This window comes from Rhizopus microsporus, assembly GCF_002708625.1.
Source record: "Rhizopus microsporus ATCC 52813 unplaced genomic scaffold scaffold_39, whole genome shotgun sequence".
Classification (NCBI taxonomy): domain Eukaryota; kingdom Fungi; phylum Mucoromycota; class Mucoromycetes; order Mucorales; family Rhizopodaceae; genus Rhizopus; species Rhizopus microsporus.
The window spans coordinates 1-16,134 of NW_019671954.1; the positions used below are offsets into that span (position 1 = coordinate 1).

Sequence of the window (16,134 nt, forward strand, 5' to 3'; positions counted from 1 at the left end):
TGTTGTAGGACATGTCTGCCAAAAATCTTGCAAATGCAGTGTCATTTTCATTCAGAAGACTTGTTAGGCGCATGTTCTGAGTGAGTCTCAAGAGATGAAGCCTTGGCCATAAGAATGACTGTCTAATGGAAACACTGACAGTGCCAGCCCTGTTACCCCTTCGGACCACTGGCGGAATTTGGGCAAAATCACCACCAAGGACAACAGGCTTTCCTCCAAACAAATAGAGCTCATCAGGATCATCGCAGATGTCTTGAAAGGTGCGATAAACAACTTCAAAGCAATACTTGTGCTGCATCGGCACCTCATCCCAAGTGATTAGCTTGGCTCGTCTGATCATCTCGACCAGGTTGCTGTCCTTTTGGATGCTGCAAGTGGAGCATTCATCTATGGACCATGGGATCTTGAACAATGAATATGATGTTTGGCCATTCGGAAGGAGAAGTGTGGCGATCCCAGATGAGGCAACGCAAAGAACGATTTCATTTTTACTCTTGTAATAGCTACAGAGAGTGTTGTAAACGAATGTTTTGCCTGTACCGGCAGGGCCATGCAGGAAGAATTGGCTGTTTCTAGGATCGGACTCAATCTTGCTGGTGATAGTATCGAAGGCGTGCTTCTGCTGTTGGTTGAGCTGGCTATGCATTCTGTTGAACTCGATCAGGGCTTGTTCAGAGTCAAATACTAGTGCTCTTCTTATGAGTGGGTTGGCTTCGATTTGGTTGCCACCACTGTTCTCGAGCAAAGATTACCAATCACAGAGAGGTTTAGGCAGGTTGAACGTCTGGAGGCTTTTACCATGTCCCTGTAATTTGTCATCAATCAGATAGAGGCCGTAGTCAATAGCTGCTGGATTGTCATTCGTGAATGTCTGTTGGAGGACCTGAGTCATAAAATGATCACCTAATAGGTTTATAAGCCTATTAGAGAGATCGTCACATATATCACTGCAATATCTTTCCCACAGAGCTAATGGGTTGCTTAACTGGGCTTGTAAGAGCGCAGTGACAAATAGCCTTCGTAGCTCACTACCTGTTGCAAAAAGTCTTGCCTCTGCAAAGCATCAATCCCACTCACGATCATCTTCGATCAAGTGCAGAGCGACGCAAGCTTCTCTGAACGTCGGGCACAACACACCATTAACCGTTCTTATGTCCTCAAAAGACTTGAGGCCACGGACGCTAGTCAGCAAAAGACGAAGGTAATACCTCTCTCCGACGATAGGACTGCAGTAGTACATTCTGCCAATGGCAAAGCCTCGCTGGCGAGGGTGCCATTTCTTTCTTCTTTCATCAAAGACAAAATGCTGAGGGAACTCCTGGTAGAGATATTGTCTACCATCGTCGTTTCTTGCATTATAGTCAAAGAAGGCCATCAGAGTTGTCCTGTTTCTTTCGAGAATTCTTGAAATCTCTGCTGCTGATGCCTCAGAAGGGAAATAGACAGCTTGCTGACCTGGTAAATGTACCTGCAGGCTAATTACTGTGGGATCTTCCTCATGCGTCTTGAATTGAAAGAGGTTCCATACAGCTTCAGAGGGCCCAATATACCTGGAGTGAAGGTACTTTTTGATTTCATCTTCTGTATCCTCGATCTCCAACGTGGTTCTGTCCGATCCTTTGTAGACATACTTGTTAATATATTTGACGGCTTCGATACCAGTACAAACTTCAACGTTGATGTGTGCTTTGTATTTCTTTGTAAGGTATGGATTGTATGGAACAACCCAACGGTTATCCATAACAAATTCAGCACCTACTCTTCCGCGTGGTCTGACAGAGTAAAAGAAATTGTTTTGGTCCTCTGTTGTAATTCGCCTACGACGATAAAGAGGATAGCCATTCTCAGGGAGGGTGGTCTCATCCTGAAATGGTTTTGGAAACCGCTTCGAGCAAACCATTAGCCCTTGTGCACCCCGTACCATACATGGACTGCAAGGGTTGATCTCACCACATGGACCATGAAGCATGCAGGATATCACGATTTCAAACAGCTCTGGGTCCTTTGTCTTATCAGGGATCTCTGCGCAGATGATTTGATCAATCTTTTCAGCATCAGTGAAGTTGTCCTCAGGATCAAGAAAGAGCAAGAGGTGCATGTGAGGCAAGCCTCGTTTTTGGTACTCAATGGTACGAACTAATCCCTTATATCGACCAAAGATATTCTTCCTTTTCAAATCGTTCAAAAAATGACGAACTTTCAAGTTGAACACTCTCGCTATCAAATCGGGTCTGTCAAAGGCAACTTGACCAGGGAGGAGCTCATTGGTAATTTCTGCCCACTTGGGATTGACCATAAAGGTGATAAACAAAGATGGCTTCCCAAAATGACGGACGATGGCCATAGAATCATAATACAATTGGGCCATGAATCGAGGGCCGCCATGGAAGCTACTTGGTAAAATAAATCGACGTCCCAAATTAGCAGCGTTAATTTGGTCGCCTTCAGCAATAGCATCTGCTAATCCGTTATAAACATCAGCCCGAAGTCTATCTTGGTTGTGACGAATCCAGTCTAACTTGTTCTGATCACAGATGGCCCATGCATCCACCAGGAACTGCTGAAAAAGCTTTTTGGCATAAAAGATAGCAGGGAATTCATGCTCTCCTCTCAAATGCAATCTAAATCTATAGTATGCGCGTTGAGGTACTCTGTCCCTTTCTCGTATAGGAAGGTGATCTTCGACGGTAGTAGTAGTAGTAGTAGTAGAAGGAATACTAATATTGATAGTTGGCAATGAAAGTTGCAGGCCCCAATGCCATCCATATGTTCCATGAGGGAATAAAAGTACATAGTGTGTTGGCATGTATGCAGCATGCGTCTGGCTGATACGCTGAAAGTGTTGCTCAAATCCAGTGTTTTGACGAAGACTGTTATTGCCTCTCAAGGTAAGAACAATGTCACGAAAGCTTCTATCACTATATTCAATAGGGATAACCGCAGCAACTTCTTCCATTGTTGGCAAACTCTGAATACGTCTATCACCTCCTTCAATCAGACGCATTCTCATGGAAGGACTGATAACAATGTATGGTGCATTAGTTTCTGTTTGATCATTATTATTACTGTCGCTCTCATGGTTGCTCAATATCTCATGTGCATGACGATATACACGTGCGAAGGGGTTACATTGGGCAAGCATGACTGAAAGCTCTCTAATGATCTCAGGATCAAGGTAGATGTGTCGTACTTGTCTTCGTTCAGCGGCATAACATGGATCAAAGATATACAGCTGGGCGTAGGAAGGCTCACTGCCTTCAACTGGAGCCAGGGGACCTTGACGGTGGCAAAGAGCACCATGAATCTGAAAGGCGTTTAATCTACCTCTATTGTTATTGTTGTTGGCACGATCCTCAGGCGAAACAATATCGCAGCCCAACGAAGTAAAGGCAAAGGCAGCGTTGTACTGGCGAAGGTTGTCCTTAAAGTGGCGGCCTTGAGTGTCCGTACGTTCGAGCAAGCCCTTCAAGTACTCAGGTGGATCAGGCAAGAGTTGCAACTGGGCTGATCCTCGCTTGCAACATGACTCCCAGCTAGGATTTCTCATCGAAGATGTCTCGCCTTTCATCAATCCAGTGTAAGGCGTGACAGTGTAAGCATTCCTTGTCCATACGTCCAAGGTCCAAAGGACGAAGGCGAGAAAGCTGCGAGATATAGGCAGTAGGAATAGTCTGAGAAGGTTCTACTCTAGGTCTTCTCCTACGCCTTACCTGGCTGCCTTCCTGCTCTTCTTGTTCAGCTCGACGTCTGCGTCGTGATGCTGCAACTTGCTCTCTGCATTTTTGGCAGGTACGGTAAGCTGAGTCAACTGGTAAAGGTGCATGGCAGGATGAGCAGTTGGTAGTAAGTGCGGAAACGGTATTATTGTTTATGTAGACTAATGTAAGATCAAGCGTTAGTGAACAGGTCCTAGTGCAATGCCTTTAAGAAAGTGCTTATTTTTGCATGTACCTAAAGGTTAATAAAAGATTGTTTAACCGTATAACAATTGGTTCATACAAAAAAAAAGGATTAACTACTCTTCATCTTCATCAGATTCAAATATCAAGACATCTTCAGCGGGACCTGGAAGAGAACGACTGTTTCTTTTGACAGGATCGAAGGGCGTCTTATTCTTATTCCAGTAAGTAAGTAATCCTTTTAGACAACAGGGAAAGCAAAACAACGATAGAACACATGTGCCATTGCATCTGGACTTTCCTATCCACTTTGATTGAAATCCAGTGAATATTGTTTTCGTTTTGCAATACCAATGGCTTCGGACTGCGCTGCTTCATCCTATCTATTGTATAACCAACAGGTAGATACGTTCCTGCTTAACTAACAGCTATAGTGAGAGTTGGCATAACCAATTGAAGACAAATTATTTACAAAGAAAGAGAAATAGAAGACTGGGTCGCTTAATTTTTATTTTAGTCGATGATGTTCATACAGATTTTATGCACAATACCGCAAGGATGGCTGCTAATATCGGACGTATAAGCTCAGAGATTAGAGAGGCAAGAAAGAGAATGATTGCAGCAGAAGAGGTCAATGAGCTGTCATTAGAAGATATGGTGCAGAAAGTGTATATCGATGAAGAAGCTTGTTATATTGTCAAGTCTTTCACAATGAAAGTAGTATACAATATCTCAACTGAGCAAGGAACCATGACTGCATGTAACTGTATAGATTTTCAACGAAATAGGCGTGCCTGTAAGTATATGTATTTGGTTCATCGCTTCGATAAAGGCTGTGTGGTTCACAGCCAAGGTAGATTGTCAGGATAATAATAAAAGAAATGCTGCAGTATACTTACATTACCTAAAAATTGACTCTAACTTGATAATTCATATCATGGATGAGACAGCACTTATCCAGAATACTGTGGAGAGTAATGATATCGAAGCAGTTACTGAAAGCTCTGATGTGCCGCAATGAGAAGTACCATCTGAAGCTGGAAGTAGAACGGATGTGTTGACAAGCACCACGAATGTATGCAAACAGGCTTTAGAAAGTCGTATACATTTAACTTTGAAAACAACAACAGACTGTTACAAATATATAATGAGCAAAGACAGTTGTTGTCAGCTAATGAAGAGATGCAGCTTCCACCAAATATTAATATGCAAATACAAAGATAAAGCATACAAGTCAGCCACTTCAAGTTTTAAAGTTCAGAAAGGGGGCGAAATAAGTAAATCGTAAGTTTAGTGGGGAAACACTATATGCACCAGAAAGTACACCAGAAGTCAGACTAATACTATGGGCGCCGCCTTCAGATACTACTCGTGATGCCGTCCAACATGACTTTTCACCATCTTTTTTGGTTTCTTTTCAAGAAGAAGAGATAAAAAGAAATGTTATTATTTCTTCATTTACTCTAATTTTATGTTATCAATTCGATGAAAAAAGACTACTTATGATAAATTCGTACTTTATTTAGCCTATTTTCTGATGTATTTTCTGGTGCATGTAGTGTTCATCAATTTAGTGTGGCGTCACACTTTCAAAAGCTTTGTTGGACAACATCACAGGCAGTAGGTAGAAGTAGCGCCCGTAGAATTAGCATAACTTCTGGTGTATTTTCTAGTGCATGTAGTGTTTCCCAATATTCATGTAATGCAATAATTCGCGATATAATCTGGCTGAAAACCACTGTTTGATATAAATATGTTTTAATTTATTTTTTCTATTAATGTACAAAAGATAAACAAGGTGTATAGTGTATGTATATGTTATCTTAGTTATTGATGGAGTATTTGTGACTATGAAAAAATACATTAGTATGTACGTCAAGGTGCCTCTTCTGCCTCCTTTACCCGCATTTTTTACAGTTGTAGAATACTGTTTGACCTTCATCGGCAGAACGTAACTGCATGGTATGATATTCCATTTCTGGATTACCACAGCTTGGACATTTTTCTTTAATCTACATTACAAGTTAGTTCCCTTTTGCTCTTTCTTTCAATATTAACTATTTACAATAGCCCTGGCTTGTTGTGCTGCTTTATTTTGTTGAACCAAATGACGTTTGGCTTTTAAAGAAGATTGAAAAGAGCGTTCGGAAGAAGTAGTGACAACCTCTGTAGTTTCGATTCCTGCTGTTCGAAATGCACATCCACATTGATTACAGAGTATGATATCATCGTCACTACCAGCCATATCTAATAGATTACCACATTCTGGACAAAAGGTAAGTGAACCGATGATATTTGAAGCTGACATGATTATTAACAAGGCGAAAAAGACAAAAAAAAAGGAGGGAGAATAATAAACAAGGAAAATTCAGTCACAGTAAGCCACCTTTATTAATTAATCTATTCATCGTCACTGTCTTCCTCTTCTGCTTCATCCAACCATTCGATAAACTTGGTTGCTCTATCTCTTAATTTGGATTCTAAAGGATTTAATCTAGACGATTCCGAATTATACCAGGCTCTGATTGCATCTTCTTCTACTACATCACTATCATACAGCAGCTGTAATGCTCCCAAAAAGATCTTATTAAGGTGTTCTTTAGTTGCACAATATCTTTGAAGAATTTGCAAGACATGCAATTGATCGTCAGGGGAGTGTGTCATCTTTCCGATCAGGGCTGACCATTTGTTGAACACAGTCTTTAAACTTTGAACAGGACTATTGGCGTCAATATGATCCAAGATGATAGGAACAATGACCTCTCTAACATCTGTGTATGATCCGTTACTTGACATACGTAACCCAGTCACTTCGAGGGCTGCTGTATCTACCGTGTGTCCTTCGTTTATAGATCGTTCAATAGTTTGTGCAATTTCTTTCTTGAACTCTTCGGTCTTTTTAGCCACATTGGGTTCTAATCCCCAAGCACCACCCATAGTATCCATGTCTGAATCGCTATCTTCGGATTCACCTACTTCACTTGCACTTTCGGTAAGATCACCATCTTTGAGAGCAATATCCGCCATGTTGTACGCTAATGAGCCAAGTTTGACATTACGAATGTCAGTGTCTTCATCATCATCTGCACGAAGGGTCCAGAAATAGATGGATTCACCATTAGGTCCTGTGAGTGTATGATGATGCTCTATGTTTACAAATGAGTATATTCGATCAAGAATGAATAGCCCTCCTTACCTTCATCTTCATCTTCCTCTTCACTGCTCTCTTCAAACATGCTTGTCTTGGGTTGAGGCAATAGGCTGAGTCTCGAGTATTTTTGAATGTTCATGTCAGGACCCACTTTAACCTAGTATTTGGTAAACAAATATGAACCCAAACAATGTAATATGACTTACATTAAGAGATATTAAACAGCCTTGATCAATGCTTGTATTTTCCAGAATGGCTGCATTATTAGTAATAATGCTCTGTCTAACGTGACAATTGCTTTCAATGGTCACATTATCCCAGAGAAAAGCACCCTCTACCACAACATTGTCCCCAATCACACAATTCTTTCCAATGACTGAGTTAGCAATACGGCTGTTTTCACCAATTATTGAACCCGAGCCAATTTGAACGTTATCATCAATGATACAAGATCTGGATAATTTGACATTTCTTGCTTTATAAATGTTTCCTCTGCTGAATTCGTAGTCATCTCCTTCTTTCAGATTGGTCTCCGGTACGATAGGGAATGCCCATCGGTTCAGGATATGCTTACTACCGAACGGTCAATAACTAATATTACGTCTACTGGTGGTCATTACCTAATGGTGCTATATAACTTTTCGTTCTGAACACGAGCCAAATAGGGTTCAGTAACGATCTTTGTGTAAATCGTCTTACCCAAAATATCCGAAGTAAGAATACCGTGCACAAAGTCACTACGCAACTTTTGCCAATCAAAATTTTCGGAAAAGAGTGGAGGAACTTCGACAGAGCAGATGTCAAAGTACGGGTCGACTAGATCATTACGAAGTTCAATTTGAGTTCTATTTTCGAATACTTCCTGTGACATTTCGATACGCTTTTTGCGAGGAAGAGATACGACGGGTTCATAGTAGACACATTGATCTGTTCGAGGATCGAGTACGAATACACTGCTGGCATCCTTCGCCCTGATCAAATAGAATAATATGTGCATTTGAGTGTTATATGTATATATATATATATAAATATATATATGAATACCTTGATGTGTGAGTTCTTGTGGCCTCCTTCAAGATCATTGTCATGATGGAATTTTTATCCTTCTTTCTACGCGCTCTATGCTCTTCAAGTGCTTCGTCTAATTTCATGTTGGATACAAGTTCGCTGGTTGTCAAGACAAAATCAGTTGTAATCAGTTGACGAGCATCTAATTCACGAAGTGCATCACCTACAGAAAGACATTCAGGTGCTGCAACAATCTGAATAGAAAGTTTGGATCTCGTTCGGTCTGAATTACTAACAGGTGTTTAGCTGTATTGTAGTTAAAAAATTTTCCTTGTTCTCTTACTCAAAATAGGATTTAATCGCGTCAATATGAGAAGTACAGACAATAAAGACTTCAAAGACATCAGCAGCAGCCAAGACTTCCAAAGTGTATTCAATAGCCGGAATATTACAAATTGGCATAAGACACTAATATGACAACATGAGGTCAATGTATTTCTGTTTGTTTGTGTATTATTTACTCTAGGTATTTCATGGGAAATAGGAAGGAACTGTTCCTCAAATGTATCTGTTAGAATAACAGCTTGAAACGACTCTTTTCCGTCTTCTTCAGTACTTGTATTAGGTTTTTTCTGCTTTGGTGGCATTGGAGAATAATAAAAAGGGAAATGTGGTCAACAAAAAAACAAAAAAATAGCAAGTGAAATTAACAGTCTCGGTCAAATATATTTGTTTGCAAAGGTTTATATTTTTATGTGTGGCTTCTGTACATTACAAAAGATGCCTCGAGAAAAGAAAGAGATTGTGATGCCAAGTAAAAAGTCAAACATTTTTTATGAGAACTGGAAGGTGTATTCTCGTCAACATAAACTAATGTTTCGTTGTAATGAGTAAGTGTAATAGTTCGTAGATCCTTTATTCTAACTCCAAACAATAGGAAAAAGGCACAATGGTACCTCAAGAGAAATTTGGCAAATATAATAGATAGTGAACCAAAGGCAATAGCTTTAAACTTTGAGACAAAGGGAAATGGGCATAAAGAGGGTGATTATATGGTCCAGGATAGATCGAATGTGTGTGTTGGTTGTGGACAAAACGAACATTTGACAGTTCATCACGTTGGTAAGCTATCAGATAACTTTTTATTATCACTATATTAATGTAGTAGTTCCTGAAATGTATAGACATTGGATGCCACTGGTGATCAAATCCAAGTCAGTGAATTAACCCATACTTACCTTAGACTAACAATACAGCAGAGTAGAGATTTATTGTTATTATGCAAACAGTGTCACACAAAGTATGAAGCAGATGCAACCTTATTAAAGAAACAATATGCGAAACAATTTGATATACCATTGGAAGGGAAAGGTTGGGTAAATTTGCCAGAGCATAGAAAAGCAAGAAAGGCAGCATCTGCTTTGATCCATGCTGCTGATAAAATACCACAAGAGAGACAGGCTGTCTTGGAAACGATTGTAAGAGACTTTTGGAAGAAGCACCATGATGAATCAGTTAATCGTGAAACGATGCTAAAGAGATGTAGCGAGTTAGAAGACTTTTATAAGGGACCTGATTTTATAGAACATGGGCAAGGAGTGATAGGACAGCTGATGGAACGTCATATCGTGGAGGGAGAGTTATCCTTTTGGCCTGATTTAGAAAACTTTATTAAAGAGTGGCGACAACATTTCATAGACCATCTAAAGCCAACTCACTTAAGTGAGTTATGGACTGTAGATGGTGACATTTATACTAGATGAACTTACTAAATTAAAGCCATGCTACCTTATTCTTGTTTTGATTGAATATGTAATTTGTAGAATTGGCCACATCTTATGACATAAATACATATATTGAGCTATTTGTATGTTTAGCATCAGAACGCTCACTTTGTATTTCGAAATATAATAAAAATAATAGCAAGTGTTTTTGTATGCGATTGGAATATACGTGTACAACAATTACAATGATAATAATTACAAAAAGAGGCACCTATTGTTCATCTTTTACTGCCAGACAAATAAAGCACGCTAATAAGCTAAATAACCATCTTAGTATACATGTCCATTTGCTTATGATAAATAGCATACCAAGATATGCAACATGAGTTATTTTTATGTACTCTTGTCTTTTCATGAACTATGATTGATTCGGGTTTAGGTGCAGGTTGATATACTATTGTATGCATGAGTTAAATAGAAAAACAGAGTTTAATAGGATTACTTGAAGGTGGTTTATGGGATATGCTACTTTGTACTTGTGGTGTATAATAGCGATTTGGTGATAATTCTTTTTTTTCTGGCATTCTATTCAAAGAAAAAAGAAAAGAAAAAAGAAAAGGAATAGAAAAAAGCACATAGCAAACATTCAAGATAAGCTGTGACACACTGATGTAATTGGCAAGGAGCCGAATTACAGATTAATTATAAGAAACAAGACTAATATATTTCCAAGCTATTAAACTGATGATCTACCATAAAGCATTACGGCGTTTGTTGTTGTTTATTTCCTAAAATAACGTAGTAATCTTATGACTATCATTTTCATTTGAGATCATATGTACAAGGCGACATGCTTGCTTTTATAAAAGAATACAATAATATAAATGACAAGTGTCTGATCATGTATTTATAAAAGAGAATCAAGTCCTGACTGTAAGAAAAAGGACAAATCATTTTATTTCAAGACTGTAGAGGTGCTCTCCATTAAATGATCAGTGGCGGCTTTGTATGTTATCATCTGTTGATGTTATCGTGAGTATATTCCCAACGGTAGTTTGTATAAGCTCGACGAAGCATGTAGTATGTAAAAAGATGAAACCCAAGACTCTGGATGATATTGGGAATAAGAGGCCAATGAGCCTTATTTAATCAAATCATCCAAAGTACAAAAATTAAACACAAGAGACATTAGTGAAGTGTAAACAAATTAATAGGCGATCAGAAGGGGTTGACTTTGTATCTTTTAGTCGAACTCATTGTTGTCGTGAAAAACAAATGAAACAAATATATAAGCCCTTCTTTTGCTCAGAGAAGGCGTGAATGTGAAATAAGCAAAAAGTGGGGCAAGTATTGTACGGCTACTACATAGCCAGTCTAGTGTTGTGAAAAAGTAATATACATCATCACAATCCCTTCACTCCTTTCGCTTTGGTGTCTTTGTCAATCATTGCACATTTGCAGCTGTAGTTTATTTAAAATTCACGCAGTAAAGTCTGTACTTCAATAACAGCTTCACTTGTATCTACTACTTCTACTTCTTTCTGTTCTCTTGTTATTCTTCTTTCTGTTCTTTTCCGTTTTCCTCTTCCTCTTGGTAATCGTCTTCTTTTATTCTTACAAATTCAACCATAAGTTCACAATGCTCAGTTTGAGGAAACAAGTCAATAGTAACAGCACGTGAAGGCTTAAATGGCAAGCCCTTGTACTTGTTGGATTGAGGTCTACAAAGACTAATATAGAGAATGAATATCTCTCTAATGTATATATGTAGCATCATCAACTTACGCAGTAAAGTTATCTACTGCTTGCTTCGAGTCACAGCTGATATAAATTAAACGCTCTATGCGTGAATTTTCACGAATGGCACCAATTACACTGGGATGAACGCCGTTTCTACAAACACAATTAAAATACAGCATGCTTTATATACAATCCAACTTTACCTTGGTGGATCTAAAACAGCTACAATTTCTTCGTTGCGCTCATTCTTAACATGATGCATTGCCTTTTCGACTCTGCTGGCATAATAAGTGACATTATTTACATCTACATTTTGGTTACTACTAATGCTCTATTTTGTCATATGATCTCTTACCATTCAACTGGGCATTTATCTTGGCATCCTCAATAGCTTCAGGGACCATTTCAATACCAATGACTTTATCAACCGACTTGGCCATAGTAAGGCCAATGGTACCTGTACCACAGCAGAGATCAAGCAACGTTGTTTTTTTACTGCTGTCAATATTACACCACTCTGCACACTTGGAATACAAAATCTCAGTAGCAGGTGTATTAATTTGAAAAAAGGAGTGAGCAGACAGACGGAAGCGCAGACCAAGCAATTCTTCGTGAATATAACCGGTTCCAGTCAACGCTTCGATAGGTGCCTTATCTGTAATACCATTAGAAGAGCCATTCCATTCTTGAAATAGCAACGTGGTGACTGAGATATCACTCTTTTCTTGCCAAAATTCAATTAAAGCTGTCTTTTCCTGTTGTACTCTTTCAGGGGGCACATCAGTAGAGCACATTTGGATCAAGATCAGCACTTCGCCTGTGCTAGGCGTTTTGGTCATGATGGTACGCCAGCAGCCTTTCTTTTCGACTCTGTCGTATACTGGAAGATCAGATGCACTGATATAATCCGTCATGTATTTTGCAATCTTCTTGGCTGTTTCTGGTACAATCAAGCATTCATCTGGTTCCAAAACAGCTACAATACCTTCACGGTATAACCCCAAAAGGAAACCAACTGTGGGTTCATCATTTAAGTTTTTACCAATGGTAAATTCACACTTGGTACGGTAATTTTGAAGTACTGGTGAGCCAATAACTGGAAGTAATTCACATGGAAGCATTCCTCTATATATGGATGGTAAGGAGTCACATATACAACAATAACAAATCTTTACTTGTCACGAGCCCAACCAATTTGATGCTTCGTTTTATCATCACAAAAGCCAGCCAGTTTCTTTTTAAGTGCGGCCAATGCCTTCATTCCATGTCTATTCTTCTTGACCAATTGTTGTTCATAATCCAATCTGCAAATACTTAATAAACCAGGCCAAGAATGGCTCCCCTTCAGCGCTTACCTCCAAAAAGGCGTTACTTGATCTGCTAATTTTTCAGCGCTAGTACGTGTATCATTTGGATCCGCTTGTTGCTTCTTCTTTTTACTAAATCTTTCACGATATTCAACTTCTGATGTAGGATCATACTCTGCCTTCAATTCGTTCTTTTTAAATGTGTGTCTATCCAACTTTTTGACGCATTCCATTGCTTCTTCTTCATTCTTTTTGTGTTGATTAAAAGATTATTATTAATGTGATGCAATTATAACTAATATTTACATTAACAGTGATGAAGCAATAGTTCCACTTGGGTGCTTTCTTGAGACGTGTGTATCCTTGAGCTTTTAAGAATTTCTTTAAGCTGGCATAATCAATCTGTGGTAAATTAGACACTCTGACACGATGAAGAACATTATCAAGTTTTTGCTTTTTCGCAAGTGCGTTTTCTTCTTCTTCCTCTTCTTCCAATGGACGTTTTCTACCAAAGACAGTATCTATAATCGATCGTGCAAATCTAAGCATGATTAATAAAGAGAGAGAGATGAAAAAATTTGCAAAAGGATATAATATATAAAAGAAATGATTGGTGCGGAATATGAATGTACACTTGTTCAAGGAAAAGAAAAAAGGGTGTATTTTATTGTTCATGCGCTTTATTCAGAAATTACACTGATAGAAAAATGCTAACTTCAGAGAACAAAGAATAAACGAAGCAAAAGAATGATTAGTAAATCAGTTACATGTTACTTATAGTGTTGGCCACATTTATCTTTTATCTCAAAAATATCAAGCTCATTTTATGTATTAAATATTGTCTTCTTAATAATAAAGCAAAGATTGATAACCAACAAAGTGTAATTGCTAATCGATGTGCGAGTAATTTCTTTATTGTTTATATGAAAAAGTGTGTAAGCTGCCGACTTTGAGGGTGAACATGCATATGATTTAACTTGTAATCATTTAGTTCTTTCTTTATGTCTAATGCTAACTCTGGGGTAAGATTTTGGCAAGTATATGTGTTATCAGAGCGTCTATCGTATTCAGTACTGGAGAATGTTTCATGCACTCTAACAGTAGAACTAAAAGAAACCTTGCTGTATATTGTAGATGAAGCTGGTGAAGGAAGTAAAGAAAAGTATTTAGTCAATCGATTTATCTTTCTTGAAGAAACACTTGAAGCAGGAGAATCAAGTAGAATAATGTCTTGATTTGGTTTCTTTTCGGACATGCTTCTTGTCACGTTAAATGCCCTTTTAATCTTTTTGCCAAATGATGATGAATATCTCTTTTGTGATTGAAAGCTAGAATTAGAGCTGGAAGGTGATAGCTGAAAGGTATATGAATTTCTTTTACTACTATTACTACTACTACTACTACTACTATTGCTACTATTGCTACTATTGCTACTATTGCTACTATTGCTACTATTGCTACTGCTACTGCTTCTATTACTGTTACTGCTGTTCTTATTATAATCATTATTTTTATAATTGCTATATCTCATCATTGTTTTCAACTGCTGCTGATGCAAGTATTGGAGTTGATTTAAGCTTGCTTGTAGCTGCTCTTGTTGTTTATTCTTGTTTTGATATAACCAAGAATTATGCTGTTTACCCCAGTTCGTGACAGAATTACACTATATATGTATATATGATATGAGTACGTTTATTTTATGTTCTATTAATATTATTACCTTGTTCTCTTTTGGAAATTTTAATGATAAAATATCTGCTAATACCGTGTTATCGTCATCATCCTCCATATATTTGTTATGATAATATACACTCATTATTAAAGTATATACAAACAGTAAGAGAAAAAGAAGGAAAGAAAAGACAAGAAGAGGATAAATAATCCATTGCCCCTGCAAACCCCTTTTGTGTTTTTACTTTTTTATATTTCCCTTGCTAGTAAACAATTGAAACGTTTTTATTCTACATTGTGTTCTCCCTCTTTGATATAAAAAAAAAGGGGACAAGTATCACTTATTCATACTCTGGTACATCTTCAGGCTCCTAAAGAGATAGTGAGTATTCAATCAGTTTCAATAAATGTATGTACTTTTGGTTCTAAATCTTCGCCATACTGCATTGAATTGTCCACGTGTGATAAAACGTATTCGATAGAATCTTCATCTGTAATATTTAGCGGTATAAATTTAACCATACTGTAGTCATCAATCTAAATAAAAAATGTATCTTAATTACACCCCCTTTAAAAATCGCGCGTTCTCCTATACCAATTGTACAATAGCCTGTGTCAAAGCCTGAAACTTTAAACTCCTGGCTGTTGGTTGCTCTTCCCCTTCATAAACAACCTCTGCTTCTTCTGCTATTAATAGTGGATCAGGTTCCAAGTATCTGTCCAATTCTCTTTCTGTCATTGCTTTTTCCATAAGTCTTCTTCTTCTTCTCTGTCTACGTCTCTTTTGGGCTGCTGCACTTTCTTCATCATCCTCATCTTGTTCGTCTTCTTCTTCGCCTGCTCGTTTATTACCATAATCTCCTTCAATCAAATCCATCTTTGTCATAACATTAATATGAGGTATCTCTAGATTGACCATGGCACTCATCGCACTCAGCACACCAGAAAAGTATTTACTCTTGTCTTCAATAAATTGTGATTCCAAACAGTAAACTCCACAAACAGACATATTAAGACGAGCTAATGCCTCGCATAATCTTTTCATAATAGGAAAATGGGTGTAAAGTTCTATTTGTCCAGGGCAATCAAATATAAGGTAATCATCTTCATAGTCTCCTATCTCTTCTTCGAGCCAATCTATATTGTTTACTAAAAATCTAGATAAACAATAAATACGTGCCTGCCTCTTTCTATAAGTCCTTACTCTAAGCAATAGATCAAACCACCATTGGGTCCATAATTCAGTTCTTCCATTACATCTTCTAAAGTGATCAAATCTCTAATGTCTAATATAATCCATGTTTAACATTGTGCATATAAAATAGTCCATTATTGAGTACCAATTGTAGGTTCATATTCAAAGCTTTCTGCAGCAGGATCAAGATTGACAAGGTGAACGCGACGTCCAGCTGTTTGACAATGTGTCATCATGGTAGCGCAATAGGTTGACTAAAGTACAGATTTGTAATCGTCTTTTTTTTTTTTTCAATCTTTCACTTTACCTTCCCGCTTCCTGCAGGTCCCATAACAAGTTGGCAGTGACGACCCCTGATGATGTTAAAATGAGCTATAGTTGAATCATTTTTGTTTCTTACATTATTTGAATAGAAGAGCACAAGTAAAAAAAAAAAAAA

The 16,134-nt window shown here is 38.0% G+C and overlaps 7 protein-coding genes across 7 annotated transcripts; 1 reads left to right on the forward strand and 6 right to left on the reverse strand.

Annotated features, from left to right (window-relative positions):
* Window positions 1–2,776: 2,776 nt before the first annotated feature.
* On the reverse strand, window positions 2,777–3,547 carry RHIMIDRAFT_209473 (uncharacterized protein; the record flags this gene model as incomplete). The annotated part of the gene is made up of 1 exon (XM_023607141.1): window positions 2,777–3,547. A coding segment is annotated over one exon (771 nt), but the record flags the coding sequence as incomplete, so codon positions are not given.
* A 2,175-nt stretch (window positions 3,548–5,722) lies between these two features.
* Window positions 5,723–6,207, reverse strand: RHIMIDRAFT_242773 (DNA-directed RNA polymerase I core subunit RPA12; the record flags this gene model as incomplete). The annotated part of the gene is made up of 3 exons (XM_023609838.1): window positions 5,723–5,747; window positions 5,802–5,911; window positions 5,965–6,207. The coding sequence occupies 3 exons, from the start codon at window positions 6,205–6,207 to the stop codon at window positions 5,723–5,725; spliced, it is 378 nt and encodes a 125-aa protein (XP_023461013.1).
* A 92-nt stretch (window positions 6,208–6,299) lies between these two features.
* RHIMIDRAFT_242774 (uncharacterized protein) lies at window positions 6,300–8,705 on the reverse strand (the record flags this gene model as incomplete). The annotated part of the gene is made up of 7 exons (XM_023609839.1): window positions 6,300–7,045; window positions 7,096–7,207; window positions 7,257–7,623; window positions 7,671–8,021; window positions 8,095–8,349; window positions 8,402–8,526; window positions 8,580–8,705. 7 exons carry the CDS (start codon window positions 8,703–8,705, stop codon window positions 6,300–6,302), a joined length of 2,082 nt encoding a protein of 693 aa, XP_023461014.1.
* Window positions 8,706–8,762: 57 nt separating this feature from the next.
* Window positions 8,763–10,205, forward strand: RHIMIDRAFT_275013 (uncharacterized protein). The gene is made up of 5 exons (XM_023612515.1): window positions 8,763–8,948; window positions 8,996–9,180; window positions 9,227–9,276; window positions 9,318–10,099; window positions 10,152–10,205. Exons 1-4 carry the CDS (start codon window positions 8,839–8,841, stop codon window positions 9,819–9,821), a joined length of 849 nt encoding a protein of 282 aa, XP_023461015.1. The 5' UTR covers window positions 8,763–8,838; the 3' UTR covers window positions 9,822–10,099; window positions 10,152–10,205.
* An 835-nt stretch (window positions 10,206–11,040) lies between these two features.
* On the reverse strand, window positions 11,041–13,433 carry RHIMIDRAFT_316845 (S-adenosyl-L-methionine-dependent methyltransferase). Its single transcript, XM_023615080.1, has 7 exons — window positions 13,136–13,433; window positions 12,878–13,077; window positions 12,698–12,826; window positions 11,878–12,647; window positions 11,726–11,828; window positions 11,568–11,675; window positions 11,041–11,512 (listed from the first exon to the last, which is right to left on the reverse strand). Exons 1-7 carry the CDS (start codon window positions 13,376–13,378, stop codon window positions 11,335–11,337), a joined length of 1,731 nt encoding a protein of 576 aa, XP_023461016.1. The 5' UTR covers window positions 13,379–13,433; the 3' UTR covers window positions 11,041–11,334.
* A 206-nt stretch (window positions 13,434–13,639) lies between these two features.
* RHIMIDRAFT_275018 (uncharacterized protein) lies at window positions 13,640–14,229 on the reverse strand. Its single transcript, XM_023612516.1, has one exon. The coding sequence runs from the start codon at window positions 14,082–14,084 to the stop codon at window positions 13,749–13,751; it is 336 nt and encodes a 111-aa protein (XP_023461017.1). The 5' UTR covers window positions 14,085–14,229; the 3' UTR covers window positions 13,640–13,748.
* A 612-nt stretch (window positions 14,230–14,841) lies between these two features.
* On the reverse strand, window positions 14,842–16,026 carry RHIMIDRAFT_242778 (GPN-loop GTPase 3; the record flags this gene model as incomplete). Its single annotated transcript, XM_023609840.1, has 6 exons — window positions 14,842–14,871; window positions 14,918–15,037; window positions 15,096–15,657; window positions 15,705–15,786; window positions 15,841–15,949; window positions 16,003–16,026. The coding sequence occupies 6 exons, from the start codon at window positions 16,024–16,026 to the stop codon at window positions 14,842–14,844; spliced, it is 927 nt and encodes a 308-aa protein (XP_023461018.1).
* Window positions 16,027–16,134: the final 108 nt, after the last annotated feature.